This window comes from Chelonia mydas, chromosome 6, assembly GCF_015237465.2.
Source record: "Chelonia mydas isolate rCheMyd1 chromosome 6, rCheMyd1.pri.v2, whole genome shotgun sequence".
Lineage (NCBI taxonomy): Eukaryota > Metazoa > Chordata > Testudines > Cheloniidae > Chelonia > Chelonia mydas.
The window spans coordinates 31,788,096-31,815,808 of NC_051246.2; the positions used below are offsets into that span (position 1 = coordinate 31,788,096).

Consider the following 27,713-nt stretch of genomic DNA (forward strand, 5'->3'; position numbering starts at 1 on the left):
CAGCAAACATTATGTAAAGCAGCACTGAACACTGGCACTTTCTGTACCTGTCTAATTCCAGCCAAAATAGTCTACTACTTTATAGAACAGTAGCAAATTGCATCCGATGAAGTGAGCTGTAGCTCACAAAAGCTTATGCTCAAATAAATTTGTTAGTCTCTAAGGTGCCACAAGTCCTCCTTTTCTAGTAGCAAATTAGATAGTGACTCAGTCACTGGGAAGAAAAGAATAGTGTTGGCTCTAATTCATATTCTGTTCTATACTGAAGGAGAATTTCAGCCAGTGAACTTTAGTACTATTCACTTATTCTTCTGTGACAGTTGTGGTCTCCCCAGTTCACCTCTGCTAGACAGCCAGTAAATAAAATATAAAAAATGCTTCTGTCTGTGCTACTGCTGATTTAATATTGTATTTGGAGCAACATATATTTTACACAACTATCCAAATGCACTAAAGGTGCAGGTTCTGTCTTATGGAGCTTGCAATCTAATTCAGAGAGAAAAATATGGAAAAACAATACAGGACAAAAATGGTGAGGGAGAGTGCTGTTATGGGCGTGGGACAGCATCACAGTGGGGAAGTGGGGTTTTTTGAGGAGGTGGTTGAAAAAAAGATAGCTAGAGCACTTGGAAGAAAATTAACAATAAGAGGCTGTTTCAAGCATGAAACGAACTCAAGTCTAAGAGTGGGAGGAGACTAAGGGAACAATAGGACAAAGAGGATTGGATGAGCCTGAGAAAGACCCGAACCATTTTTAACAAGTACATAGCAGTAGGCAAATACATTCTGTTACATGCTGCAGTTTTGTTAGTGATCTCCCATATATACAGATATTATTACCCTAAAATGTCTCTTAAATCTGACTAGTTCCTCTAGACCCACTGTCCATATAGTAACTCATATGTAAGACAGTCTCTTATCAATTGACCTGCATAAATCCATGTTAAAGTGTAGCCAGAGAAAAATCATGACTAACCAGAAGGTAAGCAAGATAATCTTACAACTGTCTAAGAGGTCTACTCACAATGTAGACCAGTGCAAAGTATTTTAAAATCCGCTATTCATAGTCCAATATGCTACATTTCACAATATTCTTTTAGTTAAAACACAAGGGGCCACATAACTGATGTAACTCCACTGAAGTCAAGGAAGAGATGAATTTGGCCTTAGAAATTTAAAACATTCCAGTCAGTGGATCTTAACCATCTGATAATTCCAGCATATGCACAGAGAGTCAAATCCTGAGTAGGAAATATTAATGTCCAAAATGCTTTCATAAAAGCAGGGCTCTGCACCCCTCCACTAAATTCTGTGCACTCCTTTCTTTTGCATGCACAATAGAACTGCCCTAGCTCTGTTGCCAGGGTACACTCCCCATGGGCAAGAAGTCAGAGACAGTATTGGCCCCAAAGTGAAGACAGGCTTAATCAAAGAACAGTTTATATATTTATCTGGATCGGAGTACTTGTTGGTGCAAGGGTGCATGAGAAGGACTGGCATGTATTCACACTATACCACTGGGTTTCTGCCAATACTGATGCCTAGTCAGGTAAATGGGAAATCAGACTTTAAAGATTAACTGATGTGTTTTATTAACCAGCCAGACTTTTCCAGAGTCAAAGCAATCTGTTCTGCCAGCAAATAAAGGCAGTGAAAGTAAAATAGGATGTTCGATACAGGGGAAGGGGGTTGAAATTTGACTCATCCCCTAATTTAACTTTGCCAGGCAAAATTAATGGGTGAAAAGGATGTGTCTGGTAGCACGCAGATTAGTTTAACAAGTGCCTGGATTGGAGTTCTGCCTCCACAGCATTGCCCTGATCCCAGGGGGGTTCAACAAGGGTCTAGTCCTGCCAGGTTGGAAGAGGAAGGCCAGGGAAGGGGTTGGGCACGCCAGGGAAGTCCTCAAGGTTCTCTGCACCATTAACTTGCATGCCTATCTACTCAGTGTTGTGGAGCCCACTTACAGGAGGCTCTGAGGGTAAGCACAGCAGAGAGGATTTCTAGAAGCATGCATTTCACAGGAACAATGCTGTCCAAAGAGAGGCAAAAAGTCATGGACATTTTAAAGCTAGTTTACAGAATTCTCAATAAAAGATAAAACAGGATAGTGCGAATGACTTGACAGAGCACAGGGGGAAAAAACCCAAACAAGGGGCATGCCCTACCATTTGCCCAAAGAGGTGATAATATTTTCTCCGGGTGGATATTCAATTCCTTGCAAATAACAAGGGCACTCATTCCTACAGAGGAGAAAAACAAATAATTTTAATCATATGGGAACATGTACATCATGCATTAGAAGACAGACATAAGAAAGAAAAAAACCTTCACATTAACCATTAATTACTGCCATTCAAAAAGCTGATGATCTTATTCTGCATGGTGTATTGGTCTGGATCCTTAGCATGGTATTGTTACCATGAGGGCATTGAGATGTGTCTCCATGAAGGTAAGGTCAGCAGCTTTCTGACACTATCTATTGTGCAAAGGACTAATTCGTATAATAGACAGCAATAGGAAAGAAATCTGGAGCAGCTACTTCAGACAGTAATAGAGGAGTGATAATAATCCATCACCATCACTTTAATATACTAGTTGTTTTTTTTAAATCATAGTTTATACTCTAAAAAAATTTTTTTAAAGGTAAAGAAGCAAAGCAAGTCTCTACAGCCTACGGCATGGAAAAGGGGGAACATAGCCACAGGGAATGCCATGAGAGTGGCAAACAAGGCCACCACTTTTCCTTCCATATAAAATCTGTAACAGCTGATTGGGATGTATGGAAAGAGATGGAGCATGGGGGAGAGGCATTCTGCACTGCATGTTCCCTCTCCTAACTCCATGTTCATCAGGAATTAGTTAATAATTTATTAAGTGAAATTAAGAATCCCCTTAGTTCTGTGTGACTCCCATCAGAAGACAGACTCTAGGGGTCCCCTGTGGTCATTGTTTGTTGGTGAAAGAACTAGAAAGCATGGAGGTAAGACTCTCTACGCATCCAGACAGAGATCCATGAAAACCTAAGACTGCAATCATGTAAATTCCTGGCTTTCATTTGTTTTTTGTGGTCCTGATTCCCAAACTCTGAATGTTCTATATCTCTATTGGTCCCACAGTAGAGAAGCGTGAATATTGCACCAGCTCTCAGAAGCCACCTGGATTATTTTATTCCACTCCATAGGTGAAATCCTGACTCTACTGACATCAATGGGAGTTTTGCCATTGACTTTAATGGGGCTAGTATTTTACCCCATATGGTTTTTTATGCTGAAAGAAATATATGGCAGTATGATCCCAGCTGCATCAGTGTAAAACCCGAGTAACTCATTTGAAGTCAAGGGAGTTATTCCAAATTTACACCAGTGTAATTGAGGATCTGGTTCAGTGTCACCAAGTATTGTCAGCAGTCATTTATTTAGAAGATTAAAAGAATTAATTCTAATGTTTGTAGAAGTGGATGTGGTCTCAGGACTGAAAATGCACAATTTTGGTAAAGCTGATAGATATAAAGAGGGCACAGCATGGCATTGCTTATCTATCTATCTAGGTTTCATACTGATGTCCATCACCATAGTATATGAGTACTTTCCATATAAAATCAATAGCACTAGCAAAGTCCATACCCTTTTTTACCTCTCCAATATTCAAAAACAGCTAGCATGTAAAGACTGATCATCATCAATACTACGTTATAAAACCTGGAGCCTTACAATTTTAGCTTTCATGGGGACTGTCTGCTCTGCAGGGGGAACTCTATTGAATAACAAAAAGGTCCATAAATAAGGCACTCCCTTCCTGCAGGACAGGTGAAATGTTAAGGCACCAGAACTGTATGTGGAATTCATTGATAAAGCAATGATGAAATTCAGTTGAGACTATAATAAAAACTGTCTTTTGAAAGAACATCTTTATCTCTGCTTTTTGCACTGCTAAGAATTGGCCTTTCAAAACAGCACACCAAATTGTGTAAGGTGAGTTTAAGAATCAAAGGATTGCAAGTTTCCTGATTAACATGATTCTGTGTGATACTAAAAACCTGCCAGATCTAGGGGAGATGTATATTGTTCTACAGAATACACAAAGCACTCATAGTTTCTCAACTCTCTCTTGGATTTGAAAATATAAATGTACACATTTAAAGTGGTACTTAGACTCACTGTCAACGCTGCAAGTTATACCTACCTCTGTACACATCTTTCAGTCTTGCTGTTCAAATACATTCCAAGAGGACAAGCACAACCTTCAACACAATCACCGCTGCATGTCTCTGGCATAGAAAATGTTTGGCAAGTTTGGCCACAGGTAGATACACAGGTACTGTACTCCTTTGTGTCCTCACATGAAAGAGCTATCCAAATGAAATAGATCTCTCTAATTACAGTGCAAGAGATTCAAGTACACTCCAATCTCATAAGTCGTTTTTAGGGCAACACGTTTTCTGATAAAACATCATTATTTCTTGGATCCCAGTTACATTAGAATTGCTATTATAACACCAAGGGATATAAATTACACAGATTTAAAACCAGTGTCAATTCAATGAAATCAGTGCAGTTAATCCAGATTTACACTGGTGTAACTGAGACCAGACTCTGGCCTTTTGTCTTTATAACTCTCAACATGCTTGGCTCTCAAGTGAGTGCTTTGAACAGTGCACAACATCTTAAACAAAAACACAATGAAGCAACTGATTAAGATGTTGGTGCTTTACAGCTGTTGAATCACACAGTCTGAAATTTTGTTTGCAATAGTCAAGAACACATGGAGTCTAGTGTAGTTCCACTAACTGAGGGATCGACCACAACTGCCACGTATCAATGGGGGAAAAAAGAGACTCAGGTTCTTGAAGAATTGTTGGAGGATTTCAAATCTTTCAAATGTGGATTTCCGCTACCTTACATTAGCTATGACATCAACACCTTAATTCATCAATGATCTAGTTTAAAAAATCCACAGAGCCCTGCTCTGATTAGAGAGAACCAGAAGCTATTTATCCATCCCATGAACTGCACCAATACAGATGTTTGGGATGAGATATTCAAAGTAGTCTAGGAGATTTAGACACACAAAAATAGTGGAAGATGTGTCTTCCCTAGCCTGTTTTGAAAAAAATTCAGCCTTGATTCTCAGATAAGAGAATTATATGTTATGATGTGTGAGTGGGAGAACAGAGAAAGAGCTATTAGAAATGACCTTCTGATAAATTACAGTATTTATTCTGATTTGGTGAGAAAAGGAACCTCATCCTAGTACCGTGTATAAAAAGAATGGACTATAATTCACTGGTCCCATATATGGAATAGGCAACATCCCATTTAGTTTGTTCACCACCATGCATAAAACCTATGACATTAAGTTATTAGACCTGAACTGAAAGACAACTTACCACAGTCTGGGATGCTAGACCTAAAATCTATTATCACTCCATGTCTGCGGCATTGATGAGCATAATTGGCTAAAGCAGAGCACAAACAAATCTGGCCACATTTGCAGGTGTCCCTTCTGCACTGCTCAAAATAGGAAACAGGACTCAGATAGGTGTGGCAAGGAGCAAAGAGTTCTTTTGTAACGATGCTACAAGCTTCTGCTGCATAAGAGGCTGTTAAGGTAACACATTAAAACAAACATATTTTAGCTCCAAAACTATTAACACTTGGTAGAGTTCTTAGAGGAGGAAGTAGTACTGTTTGTTGAAGCTGACCATAGCAAGAGATTTATGAACATATTTTACTCTATAGTAGACCTGTATGTGTAACTTCCATTGCTATCAATAGAAATTGCACTGGTGGCTGGAGAAGCAGTCAGGCCCAGCTCCGTAAAGGGATTTAGGCATTGTGATGCTAAGCCTAGAAAAACACAGTAATAACACTGCAATCCACAAAGCCTAAACTAGCCAATGGAAGATGCCGATGAGAGGGATGTGTCCTAAGCCCTGCCCCTCTCACAGAGATAGGCACTAAGTCCAGGCTGTTAGGGAGATGGCTATTTCTGCTAGTCATCCACAAAAGGGAACCCCTCTCCTAGAGTCAAGCAGCTTACACACCAAGTCATTTCTTGTGAGAATGCGTTAGGCACCTGCCTCACTCCACATCAAATGATAGGAGAAGGAGAAGGTGGTAGTGGTATCTGCCTAACACCACACAAAATGGGTGGTGGTGATGGTACCCAGTTTATAACTTTTAACCCAGTGGTTAGAGCACTCAGATGGGAGGTGGGAAACCCAGGTCCCCCCTTCTGCCTGAGGCATGGAAAGGATTTGAACAGCAGCTTCCCACCACTGAGGAGTGTGCTGTAACCACTGAGCTACAGGATATTCTGGTGTTGAAGCTATTCTGCTTTGGATAAACAATTAGATAGTCATTGGAGATGGGGAACTGGACCCTGGCTTTGCCACCTCCCAGATGAGAGCTCTTACCACTGTGCTACAAGTTATAGGGTCGGCATTACCACCACCACAATTTCGAATGGGACTCAATCCAGCAGGCAGTCTCTAAGCACACCTACTGGATCAGCCCCTGCATGTGAGTTAGGTGGACAAATGTTTTTTCTCCTGAAATTTGTGAATTGCTTTGGAGCGTAGGTATGAGAGAGATACTTGGTGGCCTAGAGTAAGGCAGCAGTGCACATGCCCAGAAGCAGAAACACAGGTGCCTACAGGATTAGACAATAGCCAAGCAGGAGTTCTGTGGATCACAGTGGAGCCCAAAACTGGGACTTAGACACCTAAGAACCTTTCTGGATCTGGGCCTTAGTGGGTATGTCTATACTGCATCTGGGACCAAGACTCCCAGCCTGGAGCCACACACTTGTGCTAGTGGGGCTCGTACTAGTGCACTAAAAAGAGTTGTTTAGGTGTTGTGGCTCGGGCTCAGAGATACAGCAGGATGAAACATTTTGGTGTCAAATCAATAATGATTGATCTTTACTGCTCACCTGCCTGTAAGTGAATATCACATGGGTCCATTGGTGAATGGTCATACCCAGGGGCACATGCCGATGAAGTTTTCCAGGAGTTTCCAAACAGCTGTGGGGTGCTTTCAGGTACTCCTACTGGAGATCTTTTGCAAGACAAAGGTCAGTCACTGACAACATCACAAATTTACAACATGACTGCTCAACTGCATCACATCCTGCAATGAAGTTGGTCAGCATCCCTGTCTCACTGCACTCTTGGGCAGTGCTCCAACAGGAGGGTATGTCTACACAGCAGTTAAACACCCACGGCTGGCCTGTGTCAGCAGACTCAGGCTCAAGGGGCTCAGATTGAGGGGCTATAAAAGTGCAATGTTGGCATGGATCCCAGAGTCCGGGCTCCAGCCCGACCCAAAATGTCTATGCTGCAATTTTATAGCCCTGCAGCCCGAGCCCTGTGAGCCTGAGCCTGCTGACACTGGCCAGCCACAGGTATTAAATTGCTGTGTAGAAATACCCTGTGCTCTTTCTGCTCACTCCTCTGTCCCTCCTCTGGTAAAAATAGTACCTTTTCCATTCCACTCCTTCCTCATCTCTCCCCTACCTAGAATCCTCTGTCTGCCCCTGGCCATCTCCCCTGCCAGGACTCTCTCTGGTCCCTGGGAGAAAAAGGGAAGGGGCCGAGAAGCAAGGGGCCCAGAGATGTGATAGAAGGAGCAGCTGAGTGTTGCTTGGCCCCAGAAAAAACAGCAGAGGTGCAGCAGCAGCTGCAAGGTATAAAGGAGTCAGCCAGCAGTAACTAGAATTGCATTTATTTCATATATGTGTGAGGGGGACCTTTTGTGTATTGTGGGGGCAGGGGAGTTGCATTAATTCTGGGGCAGTGTGTGGGAGGATTGCATTAACTGGGGTGGGGACATGCAGCATTTTTTGTGGAAAAGCCACAATAATGGAGTAGGCGGCACCCTCTGTAGAGAGGGAGGCTGCATTCATTCATTTTGGGGGTAGTCTGGGCCAGGACCCCACTGCCATAGCCATGCACACACCCACTCTCACTTGAGCTTCACCTCTGTATGATACCTGTATGTTTTGTTGGACGAATGGTTTTTAAGGAGCTTTTATCACTGTGTAAAGCAAATCAACCAGGTTTGTAATCTGTTACAGGTTAATTGGGGATGGGCAGGAGGTTGTGGGTACATCTATGCTGCAATAAAAACTCCACAGCACCAAGTCTCAGAGCCTGGCTCAACTGTCTCAGGCTCACAGGGATCAGGCTGCTGGATTAAAAATTGCAGTGTAGACATTCGGGCTTGGGCTGGAGCCCAGGCTTGGAGACCCACCCACTTTGCCGGGATTCAGAGCCCAGGATCCAGCCCAAGCGCCTACACAGCAACTTTTAGTCCCATGGCTAGAGCACCGCAAGCCCAAGTCAGCTGACCCGGGCCAGCCATGGCCGTGTCACAGGTCTTTTATTGCGATGTAGATGTACCCTAAGAGATTGCATAACCAGATCATGTGCTTCACACAGTGAGAAAAGACCCTTAAAAACCATTATAATTTGTCAATTATGGCATTAGATCTCAATTATGGTTTTTTACTTAAACACTGTAATCTGCCAGTTATGGTGCAGCTGTCACATTTCAGCCATTTGTCACCCATTTGGATGGCTTGTGTTACAGATGGGCAGGTTTGGAGATTGAGAGGTGTGTTGCAAACATCTGATGATTGTGAATTAAACTTTTAAGAATGTAAGAATATCGTGGCATCTTGTAAATACCATTGGCAAATTTATGGCACATCCCAGTGTGATCTAGGCAGTGTTACCTGATGATTCTTTGTATCTTTAAAATAAAAAGTAGAGCTAGTTGGGGGGAAAAAATAGTTCTAAAACTTTTCAAAGAAATTAGGGACATTTTTGTGTAAAAAATGTTCCTATTTTTTACCAGCTTTAATAAAAAGTATTCAGTTTAATTTAAAAATTAACACTTCTTTTCTTTCCTTCTGACAGGTCAAAGGAACGTCCCTTCCTGCTCTAAATGAGCTCAAATCCTTTCTGCTCTGTTAACTCCTCTTTATCCTTTTTCATTCCTTTCCACTTTACTTTCTCCCTTCTTTATAGTTGACTATTTCTTCATCCTGAAGCCACTTCACTGTGCTGGGTCTGCAAGACTGCACACAGACTTCAGAGCAAAATGGACCAGATTTAATATGTTTCACTGGAGTGCTCATGCAGCTCTAACTGTGTTCCAATGCATTCACAACAAAGTGAAGCTCAAACAACGGGCAAATTCATTTCGAAATCTACTGCTGGGCTGCAAGACTCAGCACAATGGGGACTCTGTTGGAGAAAGGAGATTAGAATGGTTGTGGAGACTAGGATCTGGAAAGAGATAAGGAGAGGCTTGCGAGGAAGCAGAAAGTCCTTCAGGAAGGAGACATTTTCAGGCACAAATCTCCAAATAAACTAGGTCTGGGAGCTACTAGAACTTGTTTATATTCTAGTGTATTTTTATATGATTATTTTCATTTAAAAAAAGACATCAACATCAATGAGGTTTATATTGTCTTAAAGGTTTCCCCTTCTAGCAAATCAAAACCAACTTCTCAGTTCCAGCATTCTGAGGGAGAGAAGGGGGAAATATGAAGTCAAACTCTTGGTATCTGTCCAAGAATCTTCAGCATGCATATTTTCTATACCACTCTAAATATATGAAAAAAGACAGTAGTCATTCATACAAAAAGTCATCCTGCATGTTCCCATTGAAGGTTCCACAAAGGCCCACAGTATCATCCTTCCATCGGTCATCAACTTGAAGATAGAGCCTTAGCCCCTGCCTGTCATACAGTATCTGTAGTCCAGTGTTGGTCTTTACTTGCAAAAACACAGAGGAGAGCTTCCTGATTTCAAAAGAATCTGGTGGGGAGGGGAAGGGGAAAAAAGGTAAGTTGAAAGAAAATGGTTAAGAACCTTGTTCTAATTTCAATACTTTTTATTTTATGTCAGTTACATTTTCCATATTCTGAACCCCCAAAAAAGCAACAGTGATATATCATAGGAGAATAGGATGTATTTTACTGTCTCATAAGGCAAACTAAATGTTTGATACATTCTCTCAAGTTGTGTAAAAACACATCAAAGGATCACTGCAACTTCATAAAGAGTAAGTAGAATCAAATAGTTTTAAAAACACAATTTTTTCAGATAATCAGCTGTAGGCAGGTGACATCATCATGCTGGTGGCAATGTACTGCAGGAAGCACAGACATTTTGGACAGTTCTCACAGAGCCTGATCCTGCAAGATGCCGAGTGCCCTTAAGCTCTCACTGAAGTCAACACAGATCCTTGCAGGATGGGGCTAAGGTTTAATATGCAATATACTTGACTCTCCCAACAATGGTATATTAAAAATGTACTGGGTTGAGGCAAGAAAATACGAAACCCAAACTTAAGGCAGAACTCCTCTGGTGGATCTCAGGTGGATCTCAACACCAATATGCTATGTAAGTAGAGCAAGAAGAACTCTCACTGACATTGCTGTGAGTTCTGTATGAGTAAGGAGAGGAGAAAAGTCAGAGTCAAGACATACAATGACGATTGGAGAGAATTTTGCTTTTAGGACAGAACTAAAGGAACTTGTAGTCTGAGTGATAGACTATGGGCCTGTCAAAGGTACAATTCACTTTATCTTCATGTAAGAGGCTTTTGGCATAATACTAATAATGAATATTTTTGTCATCAAGGCATTAAATACCACTGCAGTTAGTTAGTGAAACACCAGTTGGTGCCATCCTATGGGGAATTAGCAATGTGTCAATGGCAACAACATAATTCATACACATGGTTTTTAAAATACTGCTTTGGTACTTGATATGCATTATTTACTTATGTATTTATTATTCCTTACCATCTGAATAGGGCAGGCTAATTTTGTACTGATCATATATCAAAACATCTCCTGAATGAGTCAGAGTCACTTGCCTCTTGGGATCCTGATTAAGAATAAGATTGACTGATTGGATACATGATCCATCTTGGTTCTGCAAATAGGAGTAAAAGAAACATTTTAAGTTGGGTTAAATGTTAAAGCAGAAGAATGGAGAGGGGGAATCTGTAAATAATTTTCAGTTGTATCTTGCCTCTTTAGAAAAATGTATTTGTAAAATATGTGGTTTCGAAGTTCAATTTAAAACAAAGTTAATATTGAGATATTTAAATATAGATGTTTGAATACACTTGTAACATATTAGACAATTACAGCTTAAAATAAGAGATATAAAAACAAATGCAGCAAAATCTTTTTATAGGGCCTGATACGAAGCCCTATGCAATCAATGGGACATTATATTAACTTCAGTAGGCTTTGGATCAGGCTCATTTATTTCTACAAAAACTTTACTGAAAGTTGATGCTTGTAAACAAAATTACATTCTGCACATTATAATGCAAAGAAACAATATGAGTCAGTCATTCCATTTAAATGGAAATGGGTTTTTGCCATATCTAAGTTATTTCTAAACATTTTAAACCTAGAATGCTTTTGAAAGCAATAGCAATATATGATATATATAAAAAGAGGATCAATGGCATACATGATTTTAAAGTATATTTGGGCTCATTTTTTCCCAGGCAAGAGATCTGAAATCCACTGGCCTAATGTATTTGCCATGTCTTACAAGCAGTCCTTTTATCTAGCTGATTAAAGCTCATCTCACAACCACGCTGCAGACTCACTGGCAACAGGCTTTGATGACACATGCCTGCTGTGCCATTCTATCCAACCACATACTGATTGAACTAAAACAGTGATAAGAATGACACAGCCAGGACGACATATAGGAGGATACTTGGGAGTTGTATTGGTTCTCTATGGACACTAGCTAAATCTTACACCAAAGGAAGGAACAAAATCATCCTAAAACAATCTAATCGACCCCTGGTAGTTCCTTGCACTCAGGTCAGTGACACACAGTGATCAATGGTATAAAAGATCTAAATAATCAGACTTTGTATTGTAAGTGATCACCAGGATTCTGCAGCAGAAACCTGATTCAGAGAATTGTGTTAAATCTAATCTAGGAATAGGAACATGCCATGTGCCATACATGGTAAAACCAACTAACACTGTTCAAAGTTCATAAATTGAATACTTGAATTGCAGTAAACTAAGTGCTCTGAAATTGAAAGACCAATAATTATGCAATGAAAATGTTGCACAAATAATTTCAAATAACTAATAAATATGACTACATTGTAGGCAGCTCATGAATACTTTGTGAACAGAAAAAGAGGCAAAATTTATCAAGTAAATTATTTACTGAATATTATTCTCACAATTCTATTGTGCAATTTTGTAACAGGTTGGGTTTTATTAAAAATTAATGTTTGATTTTGTCACATGTTTTTCAGGGTTTCTAGTAAGCTTCTTTTGGAGCTGTAGTATGCATGGATAGTCAGAAAACTTTTCCCAGGCCTGCAGCCTTTCATTTTGGACTTTGAAATATGTGCTTTTGGCATAAAAATTGTCAAATGGAGACAGTTCTATGCTCATGCAGTGTACACCTGTGGCTTGTTAGCAATGGCCTTTGCAGTGTGAAAGATTCCCATGATCCAAGCTAGACATGCAAAACCTACCTGGCCCACATTTTGTAAATTTGCACAAAGAAACATAGCCAGATAAAGAAACTAGATGGTGTAAGAAAAAACCTAAAGCAAGTAGTGAAACCACTTGGTACCTCAATCAAGTATTGAGCACTTAATATTCCAGCATGTTTTATATTACAGTAGAGTGAACTACCACTAGATACTACACCAAACAGGTGGAAGGCAGTATGAGTTCAAGATTCATTGAACACTGAATTTTTCCAATGTATCACAGTTACAGACACATGTGCTAAATAACCTGGAAACTATCCACACAGATGATTCAATAGCTATCAGAGTTTCCAGACAAGTACCTCTGTCTTTGTGAGTAGCTGAACCCATTTAGCCTCCCATTCAAAGAAATAGCACTGGGAAAGGGGAAAGAAATGCTTGATAAGTCAAATAGAACTAACAGACTTTACTTGTTAGAATAACATTCAGCAACTGGTACTTTTGTAACCAGATAAAACCCTAGAAAATGTACTGTAGGGGCCAATCCTGCACTGGAAGTGAAATGGAACAGATGACCTGCAATGGCTTTTCCATCTTTCAGTTGTGGTAACAAAGTTGTTTATTACATTTTTAAGTACACATCTGAGCAGCATAGGAACCAGACTGTGAAGCAGGGTCACAATTTGGTTTCTGCTGTTTCCTTGCTTCAGAATGGGAGTAATCTGTATCAGGCCTTTTGCCAGCACAGATTATTTCACTTTCTGCACTGGCTCCATTGAAAAGGCTGGGAAGTTTTGGGACCAGCAGAGCGGAGATTTTGCCCATTCCCCATCACCTACCCAGGAAGGGAAGTTGCAGCCCACAGGTGCTGCTCTCCCCCAGTACAAACTCTGACACTGCAAGTAACCCACTCAGGAGAGTAAGTGGACTCTTTGCACCCTCTTACTCTCTTATGCAGGCAAGCAGTAGGACCCACTGACTCCAAAGTAACCTGGTCTATCATGTTTGTTCAGTTTTTTTCTTAATATATTATTATGTATGTATTTTCATAAACATTTCGTCTTCTACAACAGAACACAAAGCCAAAGAGAGATGTTTGAAACCTTTACCTTTGGCCTTAGGTTCAAGTAACTTGATTAAACTTCAAGTGTTGAAGATGCAGCACAAGCATGATGATGCAACAGAAATCTGGCAAACCATTTTAAAAATCTTCAGTGTGAGGCAGGCATTGCAGCAAGAGCTGGTGAAAGTGTCTCACTTGAAGTGGTTATAAAAGACTGTAGGAAGGCAAGAGAAATATCCCACTGTCACCAGGGTGGGAGTTTGAGACACGGCTGGTGGATCAACCACTGACCACATCATCCCACAGATCACTACATGCAGAGGGGAATCACAAAGGCTGTGGGGGATACTCCAACCCAGAAGCTAGAGTGGCAGCCATAGAGAAGCTCTCCAGTTTCTCTATCACTAGGGTAAGAAGGATTCTGTCCCACCAACACTTCCTACACATTGTCCATGGAGAAACCCAGCATCCAACCCAGCTACTCAGGCTGGGCACAGGGAAAGGATTTGGGTCAATCTGCAAGCAAAAAGTGAGTATACACATAACACTTTAAGTGCTGGCTTCTAGCGGATCATGGCCCAATCAAACTTGAAATTCAGTGCAGATGTAGAAGCAAATCTGATGACCTCCATAAAACCACTGAGAGGTTGAAAGACAAACTGAAAACCATATGAGAAGAGGTTGCTTTCAAGACATACCTGTGACTAAGCAAATGAAATCAAGAGTATGTAGGCTGAATAGTACATAGTATTTTGTTGTTCATAGAGAGTTCTATGGTACTGTCTGATTCATTTAAGATTTTTACAATACTTGACTCTATGCTTTCTTTCACATATAGTGCCACTTCCCCACCATTGCAACCTACTTTGCCATTCCTACATATTTTGTACCCTGGCATTACCATGTCCCGTTGATTATGATTGTTCCACCAAGTTTCTGTGATGCCTATTATATCAATATCCTCATTTAATACGAGGCACTCAAGTTCACCCATCTTAGTATTTAGATGTCTTGCATTTGTACACAAGCACTTATAACTTTTGTTAATATTTAGCTGTCTGCCTTCATGTAATGTAATTGACTCATTTTCATTTGATTAGCTCATGAAAAAGCTTATTAACTAAACATGAACAGATGCTGAAAAGATTATTATAAAGTTGCAGTCATGAACCAAGGACCCTATTGTGCTAAGCATTGTACAAACACAGAAATAATTACAACAAATCTAAGGAGCCAATGATATCAGAAATAGTGCCTGAAAACCAGTGCAGAAAAGAAAGCTTGCCTAGACATCATTTAAATGGACAAAGTTTGTTGCAACTATTATTCCACCAAGCACACATCAAGTGCTACAATAATGCACATGGAATTCATATTTTCGAGACATGCAATCCAGACAATGTTCATTGCAGACATGATTCAGCAAATGAACTTAAAATATTCACATCAGTGCCTAGGTGTAGACAAGTCACCCCCAGTCCACTGTTTCCTCTGACAAATAGCAAGGCAGAAGTCAGGGTACTGAATGTTAAGAGATTACTAGAAAAAGCAACTGCCAGTAACTCACATCCATAATTTGTTTTATGAGGTCATGCAATACCATTAAAGTGTAGATTTGCAACAGATTCATATGGAACACCAATTGCATTTAAGGACTTCCTTATATTACTAAAAAGCACCAGCAGTGATATTTTACCTAAAAGAGGCAGTTAAAAAAAACACAACTGCTGAAATATTTTTTCAGATCTACCAACTATTTGGATTACTGATAGAGACATATACTGGACACATATCTGTACACACAAAAACATACCTCTTCACAAGCAAATTAAATACCTGTGCATGTAAAGGATGATTTTCCACACACAGTTCAGTATTTGTACATGTTATTTCAAAGCCTGACTGGCTTCTTCATGCCCTCTTGTTTATAAGAGTGACTCTCATCCAATCAAGAAACTGAAACAATACTGTATTGCTTATGTGACTAATCAACTAACCAACATGGCTAGAATCCCAAATATCAAGTATTGAATTATCATAGCTAATTGTTTGTGACCTATCCAGAATTTACAAATAATAGCAAAAACTTTATCACGTTATTTCAAACACGAAAATTGAGGAAATAATGATCTGGTCTCAACCAGCAGAAAAAGAGGCTCAATTCATCGAATAACGATTTGCTGTATATTGTTTGTTCAGCTGTAAATGTGTAACCTAACATATGTATCATCTTCTTAGAATCCAGCCTGCAGCTAGATCTTAGCACCCATGTGGAGCCCCAGTGACTTCAATAGAATTCTGCATGGGTACTGGGCCCACCCATACAGAGCTCATTGCAGGGGCCATGATTTGTAAACAGAACAACGAGAGTAATTTGAAAACAATATGTTTTAAACATTCTTCCTTGAAAGATGGAGCTATGTATTGTGTTGCAGAAAACTACTGGTGGAAAGAAATGAATGGGATATTCCTACTAGTGCAGTACTGGTAAGCATGTTTAAATGATAGTTAAAGTAGATGCAGTGAAAGCAGTCTCTCCCTTTTAAATTATACTTTTTTGGCCTTTCAGAATTCTATCTTCCTATTTTTAAACTTCTATTTTTATTAAAACAAGTTAAATTCATTTCATGACTGAGTTATTTAACTTCTTCTTTTATAAAGAGGTTCAGAATGGGCTCAGTTTTGTAGGAACCCATTTTTAAGCCAATATAAATGGTGTGCACTGGATACAAAGTGTTTCAATAGCATGGTCATGGTGCCAGCATTAAAAATTAATATTATTCATGTTGACTTATTGACAATATTCACTGAATTAATAAAAATGTATTCAATAATTTTTATGTTAAGATCATGTCATTTAATGATTTTGTGTTATTTACTCCTGTACATAACACAAGAACCCAGGGTCACCCAATGAAATTAACAGGCAGCAGGTTTAAAACAAACAAAAGGAAGTCTTCTTTACACACTGCACAGCCAACCTACAGAACTCATTGCCAGGGGATATTGTGAAAGCCAAAAGTATAACTGGATTCAAAAAAAGAATTAGTTAAGTGCATGGAGGATAGGCCCATCAATCACTATTACCCAAGATCAGTGGTGGGCAACCTTCAGCCTGTCAGGATAATCTGCTGGTAGACTGCGAGACAATTTGTTTACGTTGACCATCCACTGGCACGGCCCCCCGCAGCTCCCAGTGGCCACGGTTCGCCGTTCCAGTTCAATGGGAGCTGCGGGAAGCTGCGCGGACCAAAGGGATGTGCTGGCCACCGCTTCCCACAGCTCCCATTGGCCGAACCATGGCCACTGGGAGCTGCAGGCAGCCGTGCCTCCGGATGGTCAATGTAAACAAAGTGTCTCGAGCCCTGCCAGCAGATTACAGACAGGTCGCATGCGGCCTGTAGGCCGCAGGTTGCCCACCACTGCCCAAAATGGTCAGGAATGCAACCACATGCTCTGAGTGTCTTTCACCTCTGACTGCCAGAAGCTGGAAGTGGATCAGAGGGGATGGATCACTCAGTGATTGCCTGTTCTGTTCATTCACTCTGAGTGGCACTGACCACTGTCAGAAGACAGGATACTGGGCTAGATGGACCATTGGTCCGACCCAGTATGGCTGTTCTTATTTGTGAATGTAAATTCAGAATGTTGCACATGAAAATGGCTGTGCCATAAAATCTTCAGACATATTTTCAGAGATTGGCTGAACACTCGGTCCTAAACTTGCAAATAATGCCTCCCAGCTTCTACGTACAACAAACTGTAGCCATATAATGTGTTAATATTTATTAACTATCGAACATTGTTCTGCAGAAGGTTTGCTATCTCCACCAAAGATTCTATAGAAGAAATTTTACCTGACAATAATTCTCTGTTTCAGTGAATTGTTTCTTTCATAACATTGCCTCAGCCAACTATCAGCAGGTGTTTTCACATGAACTGCTTTCTCTCTCACTAGACACTTAACAAAAATTCTTATATTCAGAATCCCTCATCATACAAACTACAAAGCCAGTGATGTTGTCACTTGAAACTCAGATAAGGTTAAGCTGTGCCTATCACTTTCCTGAGTCACTTTCCAAAAAGTGCTTAAACAAAATTTCACATCATTCTGAAACCACTTGTTGCCTGATGACTGTTTATGTCACCAGCTCTAAGGCGCAAGCTGACTAGTGTCTTTGTGATTCAAAGGGCTGGAATCTCTTCAGGTATTTTCTTTCTTCATTTTTTAATCTGCTTGAATGTGATGGGACTGATCAGTGAAAAAAATGTAATAGTAATTTTTTTAAAAAAAGGGACCAAAAATCTCAGGTCACTGAGAAATAAGAAAAGGAGTACTTGTGGCACCTTAGAGACTAACAAATTTATTTGAGCATAAGCTTTCGTGAGCTACAGCTCACTTCATCGGATGCATTCAGTGGAAAATACAGTGGGGAGATTTATATACATAGAGAACATGAAACAATGGGTGTTACCATACACACTGTAATGAGAGTGATCAGGTAAGGTGAGCTATTACCAGCCGGAGATTACAAATCAGATTTATTTCTTATAAGGGAAACACATGTTGAATGTTCTCTAGTGTAAAGCAGTTTATTTGCCAAGTGGGGGGCATACAGTTAAGCAAATTAATGGATGCTTCACACCCCTACTCCGATGGTGTCTGGATTAACTTCCGTGAAGCTACTCTTGATTTACACCACATATGTCCTGATTTTCCAGTAGCCTACATCTTCAGAACTCTCCACTCACTTATACCTGCAGTAGAGTTTACACCCACTTTGGATTCATAAAAACAGATCCTCTGGTCTGGACTCAGCACAAGACACAATTTTGTGGGAGTGACCCTGATCTTGGACCTGATTGTGGGTCCCAACATACACTAGAATGGCCTGATGGCTGCTCCAATTTACACCAGGCTGCTTACTGCCCCAAGAGGCTATTCTGGCACCTATAAATCACCAGGCCACAGAGATGAATTAGGCATGACCCCTGTGTCTGCGGTCAAGAAGAGAGTGATGTTAGAACAGCTCCCACGGTTGTCTGCAGTCTGAGGATTACCCCAGAAGGTCAGACACATCAACATTATGGTCACATTACAAAGTAGAAGCAGCACAAAGCCACCAAAGCAAGCAAGGCCCAAGTTCTTGCTTATTTTGCACAGAGGCAAGGGAGTGCTCCAAGGGAGTGGAGAATAAAGCCCATAATGAGCATCTTGCATATTATCATAACAGAAACTTGAACCAAGACCTTCATTGTCTATTGCCAACATCTTTAGAAACAGCTCCCTCTAGCCAAGACACTGTAAACTGACCTAATCTGGCCTCAGCCTCTGTAACCTACTGATGAGCAAATGTTATGAGTTTCCCTCTCTGTCCCAATACACATAGGGTGAGAGTTGTTTCACCCCCCAATTATAGAGCTCAAGCTGTAGCAGTTTATGACCTGGTTCAGTCCCTGATGAGCCAGCCAACAGGGAGGCCATCACACCTCAATTTGCTTAACTGAACTGCTGACAGTGTTTCTTCAGGAGATCCCATTTTGCTAGCCATTAGTCCAGCAACATGGGACACAACTGCAATATATCCCTCTTTCTCAAGTTTGGTCGATTCTACAAACCCTGTAGAAGCAGATGTATGTAATCTTTAATGTTTATGTTCCTATTTTTTGTTACACTCCCTTTTTAATTGCACTGAAAATGAGGATTGAGCTTTCTTTCAAACTATAATACTGGAGTCAGCAACACCTCCGGATTTACAGATAGTAATCAATGCAGTCCCCTCAGGGGTGAAACACAGTGACTATTTACAGGTTTCAGAGTAACAGCCGTGTTAGTCTGTATTCGTAAAAAGAAAAGGAGTACTTGTGGCACCTTAGAGACTAACCAGTTTATTTGAGCATGAGCTTTCGTGAGCTACAGCTATGAAGTGAGCTGTAGCTCACGAAAGCTCATGCCCAAATAAACTGGTTAGTCTCTAAGGTGCCACAAGTACTCCTTTTCTTTTTAGTGACTATTTAGAAATGCACATCAGTTTTGAATAGAAAGCGAAGGAGAATACTATAGGCAAATGGAATTACAAAGGAAAATAGAGGGCAGAGGATCCGATTGGGATCTCACTCAGTGTAAGTCAGAGGTAACTCTAGTGGACTGTAAGCTTTTCAGGGGAAATGACTGTCTTTGAACAGTGCCAGCACATTGTTGGAACTGTCGGAATACAAACAGCAAATAATAATAAAGTCTGTGCAGCTTATATAAAGTTCAGACTCATCAGCAGAGTTGCTACTGATTTAAACTAGTTAAGTGAGAACAAAATCAGACTCCGAATGTAATTACCCAAGTTGGAATCTGGCCAGGACACAAAGTTTAACCTATTCTACTCTTAGAACAGGTGGCCACCAGCTCAGTTTTTTATCTCGTCTCAAACATGGCAACTGCCATAGCATTGTGACCCTGACACAATATTGGAGCACTAGTTCAGAACAGATGCGAAGCACTGGACAAATTCTGACCTTGGGTGTACGTATATAGCACCTATTGAAGTAAGTGGAAAGGCAACCATACAAAAAAAGGAAGTTGGACACTCAGAAATGTGGTGTATCCAGGACTGTATTGGAATTACAAGCTATCACTTAAAGAATATGTGGTGGGGGCAAGGGGTTCATGATCCCATCTGCAGGCTAGAGGGGTCTGGAGTAAAGTGTGTGACTGGAGTCAGTCTGAAAAGAGCCAGCTTACGGCCAGGTGGGGTGAGTTGTGCCGCTCTGCCTTAAGGAACAGCCTTTTTTCTCTCTCTCTGTTTTGGGATTCTTTGTGTTATTGTCATAAATTCTAAGAAATAAAGTAGAGTTATGTTGCACCCTTTCAGCAGGAGTATTTATGTTTTTATCTAATATCTTTTATGTGTGCTGTGACCATTTCCCATAGCAACTAGGTATTTCTTGGAAAACTAGTACAGACCTGACCCAACTTTGCTTACATTGCAAGGCCTAACAAGGCCACAACACAAGGTTAAATGCTCCAGCTGACTATATTAATCAGGGTTGTATTAGATATCATGAAGGTAATAAAAACCTTGTCCAATGTACTGTATTTCATCAGCACAAGTAATGTTACAATGATATACATACACACAGGACTGGCTTCACACATGTAGAACAGACATGCAACTTTTGTGTGTGACTACAGACTGATGGGCAGATGTTTGGCCATTTACCTAAGACAGCAGAACTCCTAGACTCAGCCATACTTTACACACACACACACACACACACACACACACACACACACAGATTTAGAGAGAGTTCACCACCATCAACACTCTTGACAGGTGCCCCCAAAACTTTACGCAGCTTTCCAAACACCATAGCTAAAATTCTTTACAAGTTACAAAAAGCACACAAAATGAGAAGCCCCTACCCAGTGCACTGAGAATGGTAATAGTGTTCTGTGACTGCTATATTATGTTTGCTATGTGCTTATGGCAGACCTGGAGAGAGAGAAGAGCCCACCACACCCAGAAGCCTCCAGGACAATCAGATACCAACATTTATTTTTCAGAGTAAGCACATCTTTTCTATTTTCCCCCCTCACCCAGGACCTGATCCAATGTCCATTGGAGTCAATGGGAGGCTTCTGATTAACTTTAATGGATCCTGGATCAAGATCCCAAGGCACAGCTCTTTCTCTCTCTGGATGCAGATGTATTAGGCTTTCTCCACAATCCTCCTCAAAAAAATCTATTTAAATGCCTTTAAACATAAAGTAACTAAAGAAAATCATTGCTACAGTCTTGTTTTTAAAGTATTACATTGTACAGATAGTTGGTTTTGGATTTCCCCCCCTCCCCCCATATTGAACAGATTTTTCTGACTCCAGTAACAGAAGATAGAAGATATAAGATATAATTAGAAAGCATTAAGGCTTACCGGTCCACAAGGAGCATTTTGCAGAGACACTGTAAACTTGCCAGATCTGTGGCTTTTTGCCAAAATATATTGGCAGGTAGCTTGGAAAGTGTATTTGCGCCCATCAAATGTCATGAAGTTAATGTCTCCTGAGACAGAGCATTCAGCTGATATTAAAAAAAAGGATAAAGTCCTTTATTATAGAGCAAATATTTGTTGTAAATACTCTACAACTTTTATTATTACTGTAAGATTCAAATACTCTGGTATAGATCGAACAACTTTAATGACTGTTTAACAATGTTATTCATGTGCTGTACTCAAGTGTTAGTGACAGGGAATGCATTAACCGAGCCCCCATAAAGCGGTTAGAATATGAACACTTGATCTTAGAAATTCTCCTGGGATCCACTGCAAACCAACACTGAATATTGATAATCACTGCTCTATAGGTTTGTCAGGCTATTAACTGTCAGGACTTAGATACCACAGTGGTGAGCATTACAGAAAACCCTAAGACAGGTGGGTAATTTGATGTGTAAAATTTGGATTCTTGATTATTTTTATTTCTTTATATATTATTATACTCAAAAAACTGTGTTAAAGGACCATTAAGGTTGCAAAGTCAAGCATTCAAAAGTTAAACGCCAACATTAAAATAAAGTTTTCTGTTTATAATTCAGCCAGATTTGGGATTTTTTTTCTTTCACAGGAACAACAAAAATTTAATTCCTGACACACCAGGGCAACTCCCACTGCCAAATTTTAAGTCTTTGCTCTGAAGCAAGTGGTGGTAGAGATTGACAATGAAACAGCTATAAGAATGCTTTTAATGTGGTCCAAAGAATGTATTTTTTCCTGCTCATGTTCTTGGAAAAACAAATCATCTGAGGAAGACATCTGGCATGAAAAATTTCAGCTCTAATAGTTTAAATTATAATGGGAAGTGTTGGTCAGCATAAACTAAAGATGGTGCCGCCAGCTCTGCCTATAACAACACTCAACGAACGTATTGTGAAGGGCATTATCTAGCTGAACAGAAAAATGAAGATGGCTGTTTGAAGGTCATTGTAATACCTATTACAATGTGTGTATAGGTGTGTCTGTGTATCTGTAGTTATATAAAGAGACACACATGTTGTACAATAGAAAATCTTGTTAAAATATGTCTCAGGGCAGAATTTGGCCTTAAGTAACAATTGGCTATTATAAACTAACATAATGTTTTGGAATCTATGAGGTACCTGACCCCAGGTCCTTTACACATACCTGGACAGGTAAGATTTGTGCAAGTCCACTTTCCTCCAATGCAAGTACTGAAAGAAAAATCAAAAGTTGCATATTAAAAAAAATTCAAAGGTTGTCCATCAGCTCCACCTCCTGGTTTTCTGCTCCAAGGAGACATCACCAAAGGAGTAAGCGGGGTGGAGGGGTGCTGCAATAGCAGAAGGTGCCCAGACTCAGATATTGTGTGCAATGGTTCGACTTGATTATAAGTGGGGAGATTGCTGAAAGAAGTGCCATCTGTTACTTTGCATAGAGGCCCACAAAATCTTGGATTAGTCTTGCTTTTCTCTCATTAATGATCATTATAAAAACTAATGATGAATGAATCTCAAAAGGTCAGGGAGCTTCAGTTTGGATAAATCACTTGAAAATGTGGATGTTTATCCAGACTTTATCTGAACCTGTTGGATGTGCTTGATACAGAAGTTCAGGTCAATTCCTTTTTTTTTTTTTTCCTTCTTCTTCTTCTTTTTTAATCTGAACTTGATCACCTCTCCTTAGTAAAAAACAACAACAACAACAACAACATGGATCAATTCTGTTAATAAAAGGACTGCATTGTAGAGGGCTGAGTTTTAGGGAAGAAGGCATGGAAGTCTCACTTTCGAAGATTTTTGTTCAGACTCACTCACAAGATGTTTCTCTGCAGCATCAGAACCCCTTAAATATTTACACTGAGAGACTTTTCTGAATATTACGAGTCTGAAGAAAAAATGGGAAGTATCAGATACTTGTCTGTTCCGTAACATGCCTTCCACTCTTGATAAAATAGGAGGCCTTGCATCTTAAATGCTATTGCTATCATGGTGCATGCTGTATCCCGCATCATGGATCTCTCCCTTAGCAGTTTTTTTCCAGTACAGAAAGCAGTAGTTGGTGCAGTTATGGAGTGCCATTACAGTTCAGAATCGTCCTATTTTCAACTCATGAAGAAGCGGGGGCGGAGGGCAGTGGGAGTGAAGTCACTTTGCAAGGCCTATGGTATGCAAGAACATGACCAAACACGTTTATGAAATAGAAGTTCTAAACACCATTTTTAAGGACAGCAATCTGTAAATAACACTACAGCAATAAGAGGGAACCAATGTTAAGGCAAAGACTGAAGGTGTCTTTTTTCTGTAGCAGAGGTTTATAAAAAAAATAGAAATCTGTTCAATTTTTCATTTTATTAAAATGAAACCTGTATCTATCCTGCTCATCAGAACAATTTGATCTTGTCAAAGAGAGAACATCTTCCCTTTGGCCTTGAAGGTAAGATGTGCAGTCTACTTAATGCTTCTCTGTGGAAGAGAATATTCAGGTTGTACTGTAACTATAAAGTGGTGTGGCTCATATCTCAAACATCTACATCTCTACAAGAATGAGGGAAGGAAGAGATCCCTGAGCACAGATCTCACTGTACATCACCACTTTGCATTGTCTGCTCACCGGACATGTCTTTAAGACTCTTCCACCTTCCAGACTACAGTACACGTAAAAAGGCAATGGTTTGATTTAGTCTTGTTGCTTTCAAAGTGTGTCAGATGTAATTCCCATAAGACCTGTGAAATCCAGCTATACCAGAGGTACCAGAACAGCAGAAACAAGTTTCTCTAATCAGCCTTATCAAAACACAGTCTCATATTTTTGTGCTCGACACCACAGAATGATCTGTTTTATTGGTGTCCAACCTGTGGCTCTTGAAGCTCTAAATTGTGGCCCTCAGGTTTCACAATGTTAAAATATGGTCTTGATTATAAACTGAAAATGCATTCCCCAAGCCAGGCCTTGCAATTATTTAAATGAAACATTTGAATCAGCTTTGTCACTACAGGAAGGAGGTAGGGGACACTGCCTCCCCAGCTGTCTTCCACTCCTTCCCCTGCATCCCAGACGCAGCTCCATTATGAGCCAGAACTTCATGAGCAGCTCTTGTCCCTTCCCTGCCGCAGCTGTTCAGCAGTTCCCCGGCTTGCTGCCTACTAGATTGCAGGGGGAGGGGAGTAGCTCTGGTTCTGTCACAGCAGGGTAGTGGGCAGCCAGACCTCGTGGTCAGAGCCAGAGTCCACAATCACGAGACAGAAGTCAAGCATCAGATGGGTCAGGATACCAGGAGTTCAGAAGCAGGAGACAAACTGGAAATCAGAACCACAAGTCAGATGCCAGGAGTCAAGCCAGGGGAGCAGGAGCAGGAAGCACAAGGCACACAGTCCAGAACAGCATGGATCCCAGTTGTTCAGACAACTTCCTATTCCTGCTGCTGGCTTAAGTAGGACCAGCAGGCCAATCAGCTACTCTGTCACTCCACCAACAGGACCTCAGAGGAAGAGCCTCAAACTGGAGTTCATAGGTCCTGGGTAGGCAGTTGTCAGCAGGCTACCAAGTGGCGGGTTGGAACATGGCTACTCCTGTCCTACAGACCCAGATTCGAGGCCCATGGATTTCTCCATCGCTTACTTACCTCCCAGGTTGTGGGAGCCTGAAGAGGAGCTGACAGAAGCTGATTTGGCTCTGCCTGAGCCTAAAAGAATATTTAGCAAAGAGTGGTTCCCCTCCCCTACACAGCCTTGGCTGGGGAGAGGATGAAAAACTGAGAACCAAAAACAGTTATGGCTCCAAGTCCAGGTTAGAGTAGCCTGGGGGCTGCTTTATCTTGTTCCAGCTGGCTATAGTCCCCAAGGAACTATACACTAAACGGGGATTACCAGAGTGCAGCCTGCTCCAGCCATAATCCCTCCCCAAAAGAACACACACCGGCTGCACCGGCGGCTGCAGGTAAAGGTGAAGGAACCAGCTATACTCAATGAGTGTCCAAGGAAAACTCCTCCGTACCTGGAAATCCCCTGCAGGAGACATGGTTTCCACTCCATTGTGCTTCCTGAGTACACAAAGGGAAGAGAACTGGGCAGAAAATCTGCCCCAAAGAACTCATGGTGGCCCTTTGCCATTTTTAAAGTAATATTTTTGGCTCTTGGCTGAAAAATGCAGACGTCTCTGCTCTGAGATAGAAATTATTTTTGCATGCGATAATACTGTTGTTAAAAAAAGCATTTGGTACATTAGTGACATAGGGGATTTTAGGGGAGCTGAGCAACTGCAGCTTTCATTGACTTCATTTGGAGTCAGCAGCTCTGAAAAATCCAACCTTGTGTAGGTGATTAATAAATCACCAAGTACAGGTCATGCAATTGGTAAACACAGAGGGCAGCTGCGAAATTAATTAATGATCACAGTAAAGAATGGTGAGCCCAGCGTAAGTGTCTGTGAAACTTTAAGGGTTCTATAATTATATAAATTTCCCCATCTAAGATTATCATCTGACCCTATAAGTAGACTCTTTCTGATATTATCCTAGCAGTTTCACTATCCTAATATTTAATCTACCATCCAAATTCAGATTCTGCCTGTCCCTAGGGAATTTCTAGATTCAAAGAAGTGTTGACAACACAACAGAAATTAAATGAGAAGATTATTTTAGACTCTAAAACAAGCTGTCTGACACTTATCTTGAGTTATCTTGAGATTATCTGAATTTGGGTTTGAGCTAAATTTTATCCCAGTATAAATTGGTACAACTCCACTGAAGCCCATAGAGCTGTGACAATTTACCCCAACAGAAAATCAGACGCAATTATGTAAAAATGTCTAAGTTTATTTAATTTGTTAACATTTATCTGCTTTATTTTTCTATTTGCCTTCCATAAGCGGAAAGAAAAGTGCATTCACTGCCCCTCCATAATCAGACAAAATATGTTATAGACAAATTGATTGTATTTTCATAAAAGTAGGGGATGTAAGAAGGGGCTTTTTGTCTCATGATCAAATGATTAACGAAGTATGCAGTATGAAAAGGGAAGTTACTAACCAGTTATTGCACTCCTCATGAACCACAGAGCCTGTTCTATAGGAATTTCCATGATAATCACATGGGCATTCTGTAGGCTTGACACATAATTCATTTTCATAAATTAGACCTAGAAGGAATAATCCAACATGAAATAAATGTGAATGAGCTTTATTAATGGTGGCTGGAGCTTTGTCTACCTAACTAGTACTTCTAATAATAAAACTAATGGCCCTACGGAGTAAATATTTTAGAATAGCTTGAAGTTTCTTTCATCTTGCAGAAAAAAATTATATATAATTAAATATTAGATTTAATCCCTTTATTGTGGGAGATACACTGAAGTCACTGGGAGCTGCTGGTTAAAGTTCAGTATCTTTGAAAGTCACACTGCTTTATTTAAGTGTCTTATGGCTCTTGGAGCTTAATGTCAAGCACTCATTGTTTGACACTCTTGGCCTTTAGCCATACATTTTATTCACTGTTTGCTGTGTATTTTGTTCCTTTAATGACTAATTTAAATTATAAGTATTCTAGTACTAGAACCCATATCACAATAACCCACTGGAAACTAAGCAGTTAACAGAGATGATTACACTTACATACCAGCAGAGAATTACTGAGGGGCACCACTTTTAAGATTCATGGAACATCACTACTCTGTTTCATCTGTCCCCTTCCAGACAGAGTTACATATCCAATAACTGGCAGTAGCAAATGGAGAATAAGGACAAGATTTTTGCCTTTAGGTATGTGCACAAGGCCAAGTTAAGAAATAGACTTGATACAAATAGGGACACATCTAGGACCCCAAGTCCCAGCATCAGCAGAATCTCAGCTTTCATTAAAAAAAAAAACATAACTATGTATGTTTCTAGCCTTCATGGTTGCAAAAGAGAGCTTGAAAATGTGACTTGAGTGTAACCAATGCCATGATGTTTGCCTGAGTCTACAGACAGAGAGATGAGCAGAAGCCACTAGAACCAGGGAGGAAGCTGCCTAGCTCCAAAACCAGCACCAGAGCAAACCAGTGCCTCTTGCACAGGGGTGGTTCCACCTGGCTACTGGTTGCAAGAGTGGGAAGGGCTCAATCAGTGCGGGAGAAGGGCCCCCCCAGTACTCTCCC

General features: G+C 40.5%; 1 protein-coding gene across 2 annotated transcripts in view; it reads right to left on the reverse strand.

Moving 5' to 3' along the window:
- OTOG (otogelin) overlaps positions 1-27,713 on the reverse strand; it is a 159,242-nt gene that overhangs the window by 106,904 nt on the left and 24,625 nt on the right. For both annotated transcript variants that reach the window (XM_043548942.1, XM_043548941.1), the window contains exons 13-21: positions 26,609-26,717; positions 22,747-22,793; positions 21,499-21,644; positions 10,822-10,954; positions 9,652-9,829; positions 6,937-7,061; positions 5,390-5,602; positions 4,186-4,351; positions 2,169-2,243 (exon numbers count right to left, since the gene is read on the reverse strand). In XM_043548942.1, the coding sequence (XP_043404877.1) occupies positions 2,169-2,243; positions 4,186-4,351; positions 5,390-5,602; positions 6,937-7,061; positions 9,652-9,829; positions 10,822-10,954; positions 21,499-21,644; positions 22,747-22,793; positions 26,609-26,717 (1,192 nt within the window). The remainder of the gene's footprint in view (positions 1-2,168; positions 2,244-4,185; positions 4,352-5,389; positions 5,603-6,936; positions 7,062-9,651; positions 9,830-10,821; positions 10,955-21,498; positions 21,645-22,746; positions 22,794-26,608; positions 26,718-27,713) is intronic.